We start from the raw sequence: 14,166 nt of genomic DNA, 5'->3' as shown, positions 1-14,166 counted from the left end.
ATTGTTTTGTCTAACTCCCCTGTGAAGAGAACTTGCTAAAACTTTATATGGAGTTCAGAGTTATATACCAATGCAGTTCAGAATCTGTAAAATATGAAAGCTAAAACTTAAGGCATAATTTGAGACTGAAATTTTAAGCATAATTGTAGGATTTGCTCCATACTTTGTCACCTGTAGCTGCAAGTTTTCTAGTTTTGTAAATTGTTGAGTGTTGTTATCAGCTGAAGACCCTTTAACTCCTTGGAGAAATATTAAATATGTATGTGTCTTGGTTTTGGAAGACGGGTGTCTGCTAGGGAGGGCAGGAGCCTGTGTTGGAATGAAAATGTAGACCCTTTCCCTCCGAATTATTACAACTTTGAAATCAAGGGGCTTTCAGGCAGAGATCTGGGGATAGGAATAACAGTTCTTTACTAGTATAGCCAGGCAAACAAACAACAATAACTACAGCAATAACAAGAAAACAGAACCAGGGACCCCGTGACAGCTTTCTTGGCTGAGACGGGATGGAGGAGAGGCTTTGTTTTCACAAACCCCCTCGGGCAGTCAGTCCCGGTGCTCCTGCGGGGCTCCGAGGAACAGTCGGCTGGAACAGCAGGGATGAGCTGAGATCCTGGGCCGGTGGCTGAGGTGTATCAGCAGCTCCGCGGCGGTGCCTGGCACTGCCACACGTCCCGGCAGGACAGGGGGTGCGAGGCCACCAACAAAGAGGGGAGAAGGAGAAGAAGCAGCAGCTCCGTCTGGGTGATGGCGAAATTCCCTTCTCCCCACCGCAACAGCTCCAGCAAAAAGTGTCCTTCTCTGAAGCTGAAGAAGCCAGCAAAACTGTCCCTGCACTCCCTTTTTTTCCTGCTTCCCCTTCTCCCTGGGCCCAGCCGAACACTTTGTGTTTCTCAAGCACCCACCAAGAACCTGCAGTCAGGTTTTCCCCCCCACAACTAATGGGTAAAAATTCCACAGGTGAGCCAGAACTAAAGGAAGGACACCTAACCCCCAACAATATGTCATATTCCGACAGCAAAAAATAAGCGTATTAAAAAAGAACAAGGTGAAAGAAAAGAATAAACGAGGGGAGGAAGTCAATAATTTTTAAAAAAAACCCGACTAAATATATGGACACTTGAAGCTACAAAAGTTGATTAAAATGATGTAACTCATTAAAATGAATGCAGCTGTAGAACTACGGTAAATAAAAAATGCTGGTTTGTGACCAAAAAATAATACTAAGGAAAAAAATCCCCAAAACAGTGAAAGGAATAGTTCAATAGCTATTAATAAATAATGAGATCATGAAAATGACCAAACCACTTTTTACATACCACTTTTTAACAGCACATGAAGTGGTACAGGTTTTTGTCATAGGTGGAGCAGCAAGAAACATAAATCAGCTCCTTTATCAACACATCAGTCTCATCACATGTTCCTAAACAAAGCTGCGTGATTATTAAGTCAAAGACATGGGACACGCAAAAGAATTTCCCCATGGCGAGAATTTTAAGTGCCACCCTCATAGGGAATAAAAGGAAAAAAATTGGAGCCCATTACCCCCCTTTCTCATCCTTCGGTGGAAAAGGGTGCATTTACCGTAGAAGCGGGACCACGAGCCGCTCTCTCCCCGGCCCGTCCGGGCCCTTTGTTGGGGCGCAGCTCGATGGCGGCGGCGCAGGGCGGGCGGGACGCGGCTCTCCGGGCCCCCTCGCCAGGGGCCGGGTTTTGCCGCAGTCCCGCGGCCGGCGGGGCCCCGCTCCGCCCCCTGCGGGCAGAGAGAGCTCCTTGGGCGGGCGGAGCGCGGCGGGCCCGGGGTGACCCCGCCGGGAGCCGCTCGGGGCCCGGCCGCCTTTGGGCTCCCGGGGGCGGGAGCGGGCGCGAGCCGGGAGCGCGCGCGGCCCCGCGGGGAGAGAGGGCGGGAAAGCGGCGGCCCGCGGGGGGAAGGGCGCGCGCAGAGCCCGCCCCAGCGCGGTTCTCAACCAGGTCGGACCCGCAGCAATAAAGAGAGGAGCGGGAAGAAAGGCGGCACTGAGCGGAGCTTGGTTGTAGCGGCGTCATGTCTGGTAGGGGCAAGGGAGGCAAGGGGCTCGGCAAAGGAGGCGCCAAGCGGCACCGCAAGGTGCTGCGTGACAACATCCAGGGCATCACCAAGCCGGCCATCCGCCGCCTGGCTCGGCGCGGCGGCGTCAAGCGCATCTCGGGGCTCATCTACGAGGAGACGCGCGGCGTGCTCAAGGTGTTCCTGGAGAACGTGATCCGCGACGCCGTCACCTACACGGAGCACGCCAAGAGGAAGACGGTCACCGCCATGGACGTGGTGTACGCTCTCAAACGCCAGGGCCGCACTCTGTACGGCTTTGGCGGCTAAACTCCACTCGTTGAAGCTCATACTGTCTGAAAACACCAAGGCTCTTTTCAGAGCCACCCACAAATCTCACAATAAGAGCTGTTTATTACTGGCCTATTTGTGTGTATGTTAAGGCTTTCAAAACACGTGAGAAGCAGTTAAAGTGCTAAAGTTAAACTGTATAATTCACAAGATTATAAATACTTGTAAAACTGAATAACTAAATGCACCATTGCATGTCCACACAGTGCAGTTCGCATCGCGCACTGCATTTCTATGTTCTTAGATCCAGAACCCTGACTGCAACTGGGATTGTGTAAATGCAGGGCTTCAGCTCTGGCGGTGATAGGACGGGAGTGCATGAAATGACGTTGTACTTTTTACTCCAATAGGAATTGAAAGGTTATAATCCTCTCATTTGCATAACGCCATTATAAATAGAGGGGGTAGGCGCCATTTTCGAGGTTGCTGTGCTACAGTGAAGATCTTGGAAACGCAACGTTAAGGATGCCTGAGCCGGCGAAATCTGCTCCTGCACCGAAGAAAGGCTCCAAGAAGGCTGTCACTAAGACTCAGAAGAAAGGAGACAAGAAGCGGAAGAGAGCAAGGAAAGAGAGCTACTCCATCTACGTGTACAAGGTGCTGAAGCAGGTGCACCCCGACACGGGCATCTCGTCCAAGGCCATGGGCATCATGAACTCCTTCGTGAACGACATCTTCGAGCGCATCGCCGGCGAGGCGTCGCGCCTGGCGCACTACAACAAGCGCTCCACCATCACGTCGCGGGAGATCCAGACGGCCGTGCGGCTGCTGCTGCCCGGCGAGCTGGCCAAGCACGCCGTGTCCGAGGGCACCAAGGCTGTCACCAAGTACACCAGCTCCAAGTGAAAGAATATTAAAATTTTAAACCAAACGGCTCTTTTAAGAGCCACCACACGTTCATAATGAGAGCTGTGATTACAAATACAGTATGAGTTTTTATCATGTAGATTATATAATACAAGAAAATCTTAAGTATCTCATTCAAAGTACGAAACATTGAGTAACTCAAGAGTTACTTGTTCTCTGCATTACTAGCTTTAGCGATTACAAGCTCTAGTAGTGAAATGTGTGTGTGGCTCTGAAAAGAGCCTTGGTGCTTAAAACAGTATGAACTTTAAGGGTTTTAGTTTAGCCGCCAAAGCCGTACAGAGTGCGGCCCTGGCGCTTGAGGGCGTACACCACGTCCATGGCGGTGACCGTCTTCCTCTTGGCGTGCTCCGTGTAGGTGACGGCGTCACGGATCACGTTCTCCAGGAACACCTTGAGCACGCCGCGCGTCTCCTCGTAGATGAGCCCCGAGATGCGCTTGACGCCGCCGCGCCGAGCCAGGCGGCGGATGGCCGGCTTGGTGATGCCCTGGATGTTGTCACGCAGCACCTTACGGTGCCGCTTGGCGCCTCCTTTGCCGAGCCCCTTGCCGCCCTTACCCCTACCAGACATTGTACCGCTCGCAACAACGCTACTATGAGCGCCAGCGCCCGCCCCCAGCTGCGCTTTATTCCCCGCGGTCCGACCTGGTTGAGGACTGCAGCAGCAGGCGTGGTCTCGAGTCCACTCCCTGCCCGCCGCTCCCTCTTCCCCCTCTCGCGAGGCTTCCCGCGAGACTCGGCCCAGGCGCTTTCCCCGGCGTGCCCTCCCCCGCGCTCCGCCCCCTCCTCTCTCTGCTGCTTCCCCATTTCCCGGCCCGGCCGTGCCCCTGAGCCGTGCCAGCTCTCCGGGAGCTCTGCGTCTCCGCCAGGAGACAGGGAGCAGGAGCAGGGACTGCGGTGCCCTCTTCCGGCACCCCCTTCCCTTCCCCGCGGGTTTGCGGCAAAATCCTACCAATGCGGGCACTCGGCCGGCGCTCCCGCCCCTCCGCTGCTCTCTGCCCGCCTATCCCGGCTTCTGCTTTTCCTTTGGACGTTTCGAGTGTCCCTTCTTAATTTTTTTTGGTTATTAGAATTTGCCTGCATAGACATCTTCCTCGCGAAAATTTATATAACGTCTGCCAGCCTTCTCCTCTGCGACCTACTGCTTCTTTCTGTTACTTAGTTCTTTTTATTTCAAACAGGAGGGGAAGGAAACGCTCAAGCCGTGTCATGGCTAGAGTGCACTCCCGTGCTAACATGTACATATTATCTGTCATACCTTTACCTATCTAGCATCATTTTAACTATTTCTAGGAAAGCTCAGAGCCTAGAGGATTTTAAAAGAACAGATTGTAAGGAAGAATCAGCAACGTTTTCTGGGAATGCTTCTGTGGAAAACGAGGTTCATAATTTCGTTATATGTTCATAAAAACATAATTTTTATAGGATTTAAAATTTTAATAAAAAAGACAATTAAGAGAAAAAAATAAAGTATACAGATACGGCCGGGTGTCTGCATTCAGCCAAGAGAGCACACCTTACTAACAAAGGGGATTGTCCCTTAAAAGCAGAACCTTATTACATATGCATAAATTCTCATACATATTCATACATTCTTCTTAGGATCTTCGGTGTTCTTCTGTTTAGTTTTCACTTGCCCCCTTCCCAATAGATCAATCTTCTTGGCGCCATTGAGATTTACATTCCCTGATACCAGAAATGCAATAAATTCCTCCCCCAGAGCTCTGGTCACTGCTGTCCTCATCTGGACAAGAAAATCTAAGAATAGAGGGGGGGTCTCCAGCTATCTTTTTCAGTCTTTGGTTTATACAATCAAAAGTAGTTTTTGTTTTAATACTATGCCATACTTCAACATATATGTATATTATACTGCTATTTCTAAGTTTCATCAATAACAGAAGGAACTAGATTAATATAACAAGTTGTCTAACCTTATACATGTAACATTCATTTTAATATTTGTGAAAAGCCAACAATATAATAAATATCTATAACATTTCCTACTAGGGAAGTAGGAGACTTGTTCTTGTTCTGCACTGTAGTGGAAGTGAAGGACTATTTCAAGTTTCTCACACAAATTTTTGGGTTATGTCCTTGTTAAACATGCACCATTTAAAATAGGAACACTAATCATCTTTTTAACCGTCAATACTAAACTACAGATCAATGTTCTAGTACTACCAAGTTTCCTGGATTAAGGCAGAGTTGCATAAACTAATAGCTTTTTCCTTTCTGACACAGATACTCTAATTTATATTGAGATTCAATTCAATTTCACAATTAAAAAAACTTTTGGGGCAATTTGGCATTTTACCCAATAGCAAAAATTTTCACAAATTTCTATTGATTTTTGGTAATAATAAATAATCTTTATAGTTAATAGAGGAATATTAACATAGAAATAAGTCTTCAAGATGTGTGAAAAGAAGAATTTCCCAAAGAACCTTTTAGGGTTTTTATTTTGGTGTGGTTACTGTTTTAATTTGCATTTGGTCTTCATATTCTGAGAACTCAGCATTATAAAATATTTTCAGTGGCAAATTTTATGCAACTTCTTTGAATAAGAGAAGAAAAAGAATGTGCTGCTATAACAATGCCCCTATGCCCCAGCATCCTTAATTCTTATTATTGACTCCCACATTTTAGGGTAAGAAATTTATGTCCTTCCTTACCTCCTCTGGCTTATCCTGTCAAAAGCATGGCATATACATCTTCAAATAGGATTTTGCTGGTTTTTTTGTAAGATAAGATAGATTTATCCGAATTACTTTTTCCAAACACAGGAACATAATGAAACAATTCTGGGTTTTGGTTCATTGGTATTTTTACTTGCTTGTTTTAATATCTGTGGTTATCTTTTAACTCTTTTTCTATTTCCCTCTACAGCAGACAACTTTGTTCAAAAGTCTTCAGCCTTCTTTTATGAAGCTGTAAGTCCACTGATAGAATCTATTTTATAACTTAGGCAACTGCGTGTTTTGGAATTGTAACTCCAGCACTTAGGGATGTATCATAGTTGAATTGATTTTTATTCTTCCCTAACATGAGGCCCTTTTGGCTTTCCTAATAGATCACTTTCTTACAATCACCACTAGCCAACTTCCTATTTAATTCCTACATTTAAACTGAAGTCTTTCTACAGGAAAGTGATTGATCCATTAGCATGTGTGTGACACCCTCCAGTCACATGAGCCTATTACATTTAGAAAGCAAAAAACAAAGGAGGATAATAAGTAACTCTTAAACATTATTTATAATGTGTTTAAAAAAACCAAGCCAGCCTCACCTCCTAAACTGTTGAGGACATAAAGTTTTAGGACTTGAAAGTGTTCTTAAAATACGACATATACAACTGCTTGCAAAATACTGTGTATTATGAAATACTTCTGATGTAGTCTTACAGCAATGCATTTCAGGGGCATTAAATTTAATGAATTTAAGATAAATTTTGAAAGGATGTTAAGAACTTCCTATTCTTCCCATTTAAAGATCCCAGTTACAGGTAACAGCAAGGACTGGCCTGGAAATGCTGCTGACTCTGTTAGTTTTCAAACATTGGATGCAGAGCTGGGGGTTACATTTTTGTTCTGGAAAAAATTCTGTTGTATTTGCCTAGACTGAGAATACCAAAGGAGCCTGAGAGTGACAAATGTTGGCAACACCTCCATTTCTCTTTGGTGTCTGCATAGTTACCACTCTTAAAGTTTTAAATGCATCTATCCTGGAAGCAGACTAGTCCACATTCATGTAATGATCTTAATTTTTTTCCAAAAACATTCCTTTTTCCTACAAACAAAACAATAACAACCTGACAGATGAGTCTGCCTGGGAGAACTGATGGGAAGATCAAAAGTGGCCCAAATAAGGAAAATAACATTCAATTTTAGCAACCAACACCATACTTCATTTAGGAAAAAGGAAGGGAAGAAAACATTCCTTAATTTTCTATTTGAAAATGTAATTAACTTGAATTGCAGCTGGCCCTGTTTGTTACTTAGAAGTCCTTCAATCTCAGTGTGACAATGATTTTGACAGAGCTAGTTGACTGCAGCAAAGCATTCAGAATCTCTCAAGTGCTATTTATCATTGCATTGGTGCAATGGAGATCTTAGCTGTTTTTCCTATATTAGCAGTAGTCTGAATTAACTCAGGAAACATTCAGACCTCAGCACACTGAATTGGCATCTAAAACACACAAAGATTTATGTTTTACTTTTGGCTGTTCCTGAAAAGCTGTCTCAGAAACGCTTCTTGTTTGTTTGTTTTGTTTATTTGTTTTTGGTTTTTTGTGTTTGGTTTGGTTTTGTTTTTTTTTGTCATGCTTCTTACATCATACCTTAGGCTCTAGGTCTTTGTTTTCATTATAACATTGGCATACTGCCCTAAAATCAATGGGATCATATGGAACACTTACTGAAAAGTATATCATGTGCCCTCTGGATCAATTACTTTCCTATTGATGGCATCACAAATTGAAGCTCTTACAGGCCAAAATTTTGTATAGCATTAAAGATCCATCTTGATGGATAAGTGCTGTGCTTGGAAGAGCATAAAAATAAAAAGCCATGGGCAGAGAGAAAGGGGATACTCATAAATACATCAAATATTCATGGCATGGGGATAGCATGCAGTGAAATGGAAGATCTTCAGAAACAGATTGTGATGAGCAAGAATAAAATGTGGAGAGAGAAGCAATAAGGACACAGAGGATATATAATTGGGTATTTTAATATCTCAATTACATTAACCTCCACATGAGAACAGAGGACAGCACCACAGAGTACAGACTTGGCTGATGTGTAAAGACAAAGTGATCAAGCCCATTAGAAAAGCATCGTCATGTTAATGGAGTAGCAAAACCTCACAGTGTTTAAGGGTAAAAGAACATGAAGGACTGGGAAACAGATATTGAACTGAACATTGTCAATACATGTAAACTGGAGAAAGCACCACAGGTGACTCAGATGAGAAAGGTGAGGAGGAAGCAGTGTTGGGGCAGGGCCACCCTGCCCTTGACATGCTCTTTGCTGCCCCAGTGTCCCTGCAGGAGTGGGTTTTGTGAGTCTGAAACCTTTCCCTAAGAGCAAGCTTGGGCTGAGGCCGAGGTGCCCAGCACCAGGGATGGCCTGAAAGAGAAAGGTGTGGAGAAAGCAGTGTTGGGGTGTGGAGAGGGTCCACAGCAGGCTGAGGGTAAGATGAAAGAGTTAACAGAAAGAAGAAGCCAGCAGGATTCTTGTGTGTCTGTGAGAAGAAAAAGAAGATAAAGGTAGAGGAAAACAAGGAACATCAGTGCTGAGAAAAACACAATGGAAAAACAAAATCTATCTGTATTTTGGATTTTTGGGGTTACTTTCTCAAAACAGTGCTTCCACCAATGGACTTGAGGAGTGGTGTGGTGATGGCCAATGGAATGGGGTGCACTATGGGGTCAGAAGGGTATAAAATGCTATGTATGGGCACAATAAAGGCTTGGATGAAGTTTCTTAGGGATCTGCTTTGTGTCGCGTCTGCTCCCACAGCAACATTGGGGCAGTGCCACGTTCACCTCAGCAGGTCTTTGGTGGCCCCAGTGCCTCTGGAGCCAAACCTAAAAGCACCTTTAGACTGAGATGCAGGGCACCATGGGTGGCACAGATGAAACCAGTGTGCAGTGAGCAAGGTTGGGGCACGGCTTTTGCCACCCCAGTGTCCCTGGAGCTGAAGGATTTGTTTTGCTGAACCCTATCAGTCATCACAGACTGGGGGCTGAGGCCCCCAGCCAGATGGGCTTGCATTTTTTATGTACAAACTGGTTTAATTCAAGCTCAGTTTGCATTGCTTATATATATCAATGTTCCTTAATTTGTTGTTTTTATTACTAAAAACTGGTATTGCCATAACAACTTAACTGAGAACAGAGCTTTTCATCCTGTGCTACTTCACAGTATTGCACAGGACATTTTCATTAACTGTTTTCTCCATATTCTCATGATATATTAAGTATTTTAGCATTGATTGCTGGAGTGCTTACAGCATTAGGCCACATAAGCTGACCAAAATAAAAGTTTTTTTAAAAGCTAATGATGTTAATGTTCAACTAGCCCAAAGCAGAATGAAAAAGGTAAGGAAGGACCAAGGAAACAGCTCCAAGAATTGAGGTAATGTCAGATAAAAAAAACCACAAAAAAAATCCCAAAACCCCCCACAAAACCAACAAAAGAGACAACAGACCAGAAGCAACTGACAAACCTGGGAGTTGAGCACTGGGTGGCTTGAATGGGATTGAAGGTTAATTTTTGGTGTAGTGCTCACTCTGCAGATCCACCCAGCTCAAGCTGTAACCTGAGAACTAAAAAAAGACAAATTGGAAACCTTTCATTTGGAAAAGTGCATTAATTAGCAGGATCCTAGGGTCAGACCCTGTTATCGCAGCCAGTCCAATTAATTCCATAATAGGAGTAGCTGACAAAATACTTTATAATATATGATGTAAAATCTTAATTAGTGTTCAGAGTGTTGTGACAACGTTGTTTGCACATCTACAACCTGACAGATGCTGATACCCAGCTCGAAGATGCACCAAGACTTGAAAGTGGGAGAGAAGAGAGAGGCAATGATGCAGCAGGACAGTTCTGACCAGGCCTGTAGGAGATCTGTGGCTGGCCAAGTTCAAACTCCACTGCTGCTGGTTACTGGAGGCTTGTAACCAACAGGTGATTCAGATTGTGAAAAAGCCCACAAGAGGGACTTGCAGATGAAAACATGTTTAGGACCTCTCTTTGCATACTGGCTTGCATGGAAACCAGTTTTACATAATATTTACATTACAATAGTTAATCCAAAAGAGAAACTTGCTTTCATATGGGTATATATCTGTTCAAATTTTTTCAGAAACTAATAGCCATCAAGTAGGACAGATTCAAATATTTATGTTCTAGAAAGATGCTGTCATCAGACTTTTTTATGTATTTGGATGAAACGAAGTATTTGCCAGTAGCTATCCTCTATTTTACCCATTGGACTCATAAGAATATTCTTCCAAGCCATGATTTTAATTTGAGCCAGTTAATCCATGGAGAATGGCTGAAGGGCAAGCTACAGTCCTAGCCTAATACCTTGCTGAGCATCTAAAATCACCTGCAAAAGCACCTTGATTACCAATAGCAACTCTCAAGGCAATCCTCAGCTGGTCAGCACAGAGGTCTTGCTCGCTTCCAGCTTTGACTTGGCAGCATTCTTTTATCTCAGGCTCCCCTGCAAAAAGCAAAGAAATGCAGCTGAACCTTGCTGGAACCAGAGAAACCTCCACTTCTATTCTCACTTGGATTTAGGGAATCTTGCACTTAGTCACCTGTGTCTACATGCCACCTGTTTCCTGTGTATTACACCCCAAAACTACTTCAGACTAGAGTTTATATGAGCCCTGAAAAAATAAAAAGCATTGCACATCTTTCTTTTTCAGCAGATGAAGTGTTAGGGTTTCATTACAATTCGAACATGTAACTCTCTCTGAATGAATCCAAATAATACTTAATTTAGTAAAACATTATGGGGTCTTCAAAAGACTGGAGGAAAATGACAAGAGATTAAGGCAAATAAATAAAACCTGTTTCCCTGTCTCACTGCTCAAAAAAAATTTGTTTCTTGAAGATGAAAAAAAAATTTCTGATGCTACATTTTGCTGAAATCAAGTACTCTGACCAATAGCTTATTTAAGATACTAGACATCAAATATCTTCTAAATAAACTATTAGAAAAAGTTATTTTATCTGAGTTTTAATTTTTTTATTATAAGCATATCCAAACATGTCCTGGTAAACGTATCTTTGGCCATCTCGGTAGAATGAAATGAGTTCGCTTTCAGTAAAACTCATTTCTGCAATCCCGGTGGTAATCTACGGAGATTAAAAAATCTGTTGGTAAAAATGCAAATCCTACATCAATGCACAAATCTGGGGAATAAAGAAATCACAGCAGACTTCCTAATTCCCAAAGCACTACTCCTGATTCCTTCCCCCTTCTTTTAACCCTCCGAGGTTCAGAAATAGAAAATGGCTGAAAGTGAGAAAAACAGAGGAAAGAAAATGGTGTCGAGGCACTGGATTGGTCAGATTTTGCTGCAGAGTCCAAGTTTCTGACACAGAGAAAGAAATATTCCTAGAATGAAGCTTATCAGCAATTAAGAGCAAATTAAGAGTCTTACAATCTTAGGCTTTCCAGGAGAAATATTTCCTCTAAGCATTTCTCAGTGGCTCTTTATTTTCTAGTTTAAATGAAGGCTGTCTAACTCAATCCAAATGCTTCTTAAAGCCACAGCTTTAAGATTTTACAGATTTATAGCATCGAAAAGCCAAAGGGACATAACTTGCAATAACTTAATGGAACAGCAGGCTCCTCAAATTACATAAAACTACCTGCAGAATTAATGTATATAAAGGTGCCAAAAAGTCAGAAATAATTTCAGAAACGTACATTTATCAGGCAACAACAGATCTATTTCCTAGGAGAGCAAAGGGACGTGTGTGTGACTGAATTTACAGTCAAGGAGAAATCTATTTCCCAGGTAGGTTCACAAAAATCACAGAACACGATGAATAGGGAAGAGCCTCCATTTAAAAATTATTCTAGACACACCACGTTTTAAAGCAGATACTTCTTGGAAAGCACTTGGTTGGTGCTTCAACAAGCACAAATTCTTATTAAAAATAAATCTTGAACAAATCTTTTTGAGAGCCTCAGTAAAGACAGAAAATTGATGCATGCCAAAATCTCTAAAAATTAAAGATGCGTGCGGTCCTAGACAAGACATCAGCAAGGAGCAGAGTACTTGGAAAAGGGACTCAGAATCATAAAACTTCTTTACCTCCACCTTACATTCCATACAAACACCATTCCCTCCAATTTCAGAAATTCATATAACTCAGAAATAAATAGTAATGCTTGAGATGGGCTGAAAATGTCCACAGGACATCACTCACGAACAGGATTGATAAAACACGGAGAAAAACTACCGCCAGTGCTTCCGGGGAAGGCGGGAAAGGAGTTTTTGTGCCTTCAGAAACAAAGTGAATTCCACGCACTCTCCCAAAAACAAGAGTGAGGAGGAATACAATATTGCATAATAAAGCAAAAAAACCTGAAAAACAGTAGAGGGACAAAGGCAGAAAAACACTCACAATATACAAGAGGCATTTATAGAGCGTTTAACTACTCAAAACATGAGAGCAAGATCCTATAAGTTTCTTCCATTACGAATGGAGTTTGAACAAATGATTTTAAGACGTACGCTGAGGCAAAACCCACCGATCTTTTAAGCATCGTCCCTTTCACAATAGACTTTCACGAATACAAAACTACATGAGAAAAACCACATAGAAAGCAGTTTACCCTGAGCAAAATCTGGTTTTAGCAAAACCCCTTTAAAAGAACTGCACTAGTTTTGCAGAAGTCAGGATCTAATTCCTACTATATACGATAAACACTGAGCACTGTATGTTTAGTACTTACTTAACACAGTAGATCTTGACTACAAGGCCACCCAAAAAATTTCCCACCGCTAACAAGGAATTTACAGCCCTTTAGTGACGCTGTGGTGGCTCTTAAAAGAGCCTTTGGGTTTTCGATGGTCTCAAATTTCCATTAATCAACACCTTATGCGCGCTCTCCGCGGATGCGGCGGGCCAGCTGGATGTCCTTGGGCATGATGGTGACGCGCTTGGCGTGGATGGCGCACAGGTTGGTGTCCTCGAAGAGCCCCACCAGGTAAGCCTCGCTGGCCTCCTGCAGCGCCATGACGGCCGAGCTCTGGAAGCGCAGGTCCGTCTTGAAGTCCTGCGCGATCTCGCGCACCAGGCGCTGGAAGGGCAGCTTGCGGATCAGCAGCTCCGTGGACTTCTGGTAGCGCCGGATCTCGCGCAGCGCCACCGTGCCGGGCCGGTAGCGATGCGGCTTCTTGACGCCGCCCGTGGCCGGCGCGCTCTTGCGGGCAGCCTTGGTGGCCAGCTGCTTGCGGGGCGCCTTCCCGCCCGTCGACTTACGCGCTGTCTGCTTCGTGCGCGCCATGTCCCGCACAAGAGCCCCGGCTGCTGAGTGAGAGAACACTGGGCCAGCAGTGGCCACGGGGCCGCTATTTATGGGCAGCAGCGCGCTGTGATTGGCCAGCGCCAAGGGACGGCTGCCATTGGCCACGGGGCACAGTTTGAAAATCCCGCGCGCTGGGGGGAAGCGGGGGGCGGATGGGGACGGGCGGGAGCCGCTGCTGCGGCTTCCCGCTCCGCACCGCACCGCCCCCTCCTTCCAGCCCGACGTCCCTTCCCTCCCTCCCTCCCGTCCTTACTTCTCCCTCTCCCGCCGTCCCTCCACGGGTGAAGCCGCGCTCCCTTTTCTGTCATCCCTCAGCTCCGCTCTGCCGAGCGGGGCTGCTGACGGCCCGGAGCACTCTCACAGCTACAGCCCGCTAGCAGACATGGAGTTCTTACTCTGGCTCCGCAGTAGTTTTCTCGCGGCCTCTGCCCGGGACGACCAAGATTTAACCCCCTATATGTAAATGGCGTTTACCCAAATACAGCCTTCCTTGAGCGTCCCGAGCTACCTGAGCTTCGTTAAAGCCCTCATCTTCGCTTTTTTATATTTTTAATTTTTATTTTTTTCTCCTAGAGTCTTATATTTACTTGTAATTTCCTATTGTGTTGTCGCTTAGGGATTTCTTAATTCTGCCGCTGTTCCACATTAATGTAGTACAGCACTTCCTTATGAAATCTTAAGGACTTAAAGAATTATGCTGTCCTCTATACCATTTTGTATCTGCTGTGCTCGCTGCTATAGGTTTCACTAAACATCATCTTTTAATTATTACAGACTAATCCCTAGTTTTCCGGGTAAACAAACCACTTTGGCTTACGGCCAAGTCATTTCAGAATGACATCTTGTATTTAAAGGGAG

At 44.4% G+C, this 14,166-nt stretch overlaps 4 protein-coding genes across 5 annotated transcripts; 2 read left to right on the top strand and 2 right to left on the bottom strand.

The window, feature by feature from the left end:
• The first annotated feature begins 2,042 nt into the window (after positions 1–2,042).
• LOC102108316 (histone H4) lies at positions 2,043–2,356 on the top strand. The gene has a single exon (XM_005519483.3). It carries the CDS (start codon positions 2,045–2,047, stop codon positions 2,354–2,356), a length of 312 nt encoding a protein of 103 aa, XP_005519540.1. The 5' UTR covers positions 2,043–2,044.
• A 368-nt stretch (positions 2,357–2,724) lies between these two features.
• LOC102108132 (histone H2B 7) lies at positions 2,725–3,243 on the top strand. Its single transcript, XM_005519482.3, has one exon. It carries the CDS (start codon positions 2,843–2,845, stop codon positions 3,221–3,223), a length of 381 nt encoding a protein of 126 aa, XP_005519539.2. The 5' UTR covers positions 2,725–2,842; the 3' UTR covers positions 3,224–3,243.
• Positions 3,244–3,505: 262 nt separating this feature from the next.
• Positions 3,506–3,817, bottom strand: LOC148184313 (histone H4). Its single transcript, XM_088055518.1, has one exon. The coding sequence runs from the start codon at positions 3,815–3,817 to the stop codon at positions 3,506–3,508; it is 312 nt and encodes a 103-aa protein (XP_087911644.1).
• Positions 3,818–4,735: 918 nt separating this feature from the next.
• LOC102109405 (histone H3) lies at positions 4,736–13,516 on the bottom strand. 2 transcript variants are annotated; one of them, XR_015772475.1, is made up of 3 exons: positions 12,876–13,516; positions 10,384–10,479; positions 4,736–9,574 (listed from the first exon to the last, which is right to left on the bottom strand). XR_015772475.1 is itself a non-coding variant. In XM_088054892.1 (2 exons), exon 1 carries the CDS (start codon positions 13,285–13,287, stop codon positions 12,877–12,879), a length of 411 nt encoding a protein of 136 aa, XP_087911018.1. In that variant the 5' UTR covers positions 13,288–13,516; the 3' UTR covers positions 4,736–10,479; position 12,876. The 2 variants fall into 2 exon arrangements, 1 of the variants encoding a protein (XP_087911018.1); XM_088054892.1 differs by having other exon boundaries at positions 4,736–10,479.
• Positions 13,517–14,166: the final 650 nt, after the last annotated feature.

Source organism: Pseudopodoces humilis, chromosome 5, assembly GCF_049639895.1.
Source record: "Pseudopodoces humilis isolate 2021_Gansu_Grassland_sample_001 chromosome 5, ASM4963989v1, whole genome shotgun sequence".
NCBI classification, from domain to species: domain Eukaryota; kingdom Metazoa; phylum Chordata; class Aves; order Passeriformes; family Paridae; genus Pseudopodoces; species Pseudopodoces humilis.
The sequence above is the reverse complement of the archived record's forward strand: the minus strand, read 5'-3'. Positions and strand labels throughout refer to the sequence as shown.

Excerpts from the sequence above, each read along its gene's own strand:
- LOC148184313 (XM_088055518.1), bottom strand. The coding sequence starts at position 3,817 with ATGTCTGGTAGGGGTAAGGGCGGCAAGGGGCTCGGCAAAGGAGGCGCC.
- LOC102109405 (XM_088054892.1), bottom strand. The coding sequence starts at position 13,287 with ATGGCGCGCACGAAGCAGACAGCGCGTAAGTCGACGGGCGGGAAGGCG.
- LOC102108132 (XM_005519482.3), top strand. The coding sequence starts at position 2,843 with ATGCCTGAGCCGGCGAAATCTGCTCCTGCACCGAAGAAAGGCTCCAAG.
- LOC102108316 (XM_005519483.3), top strand. The coding sequence starts at position 2,045 with ATGTCTGGTAGGGGCAAGGGAGGCAAGGGGCTCGGCAAAGGAGGCGCC.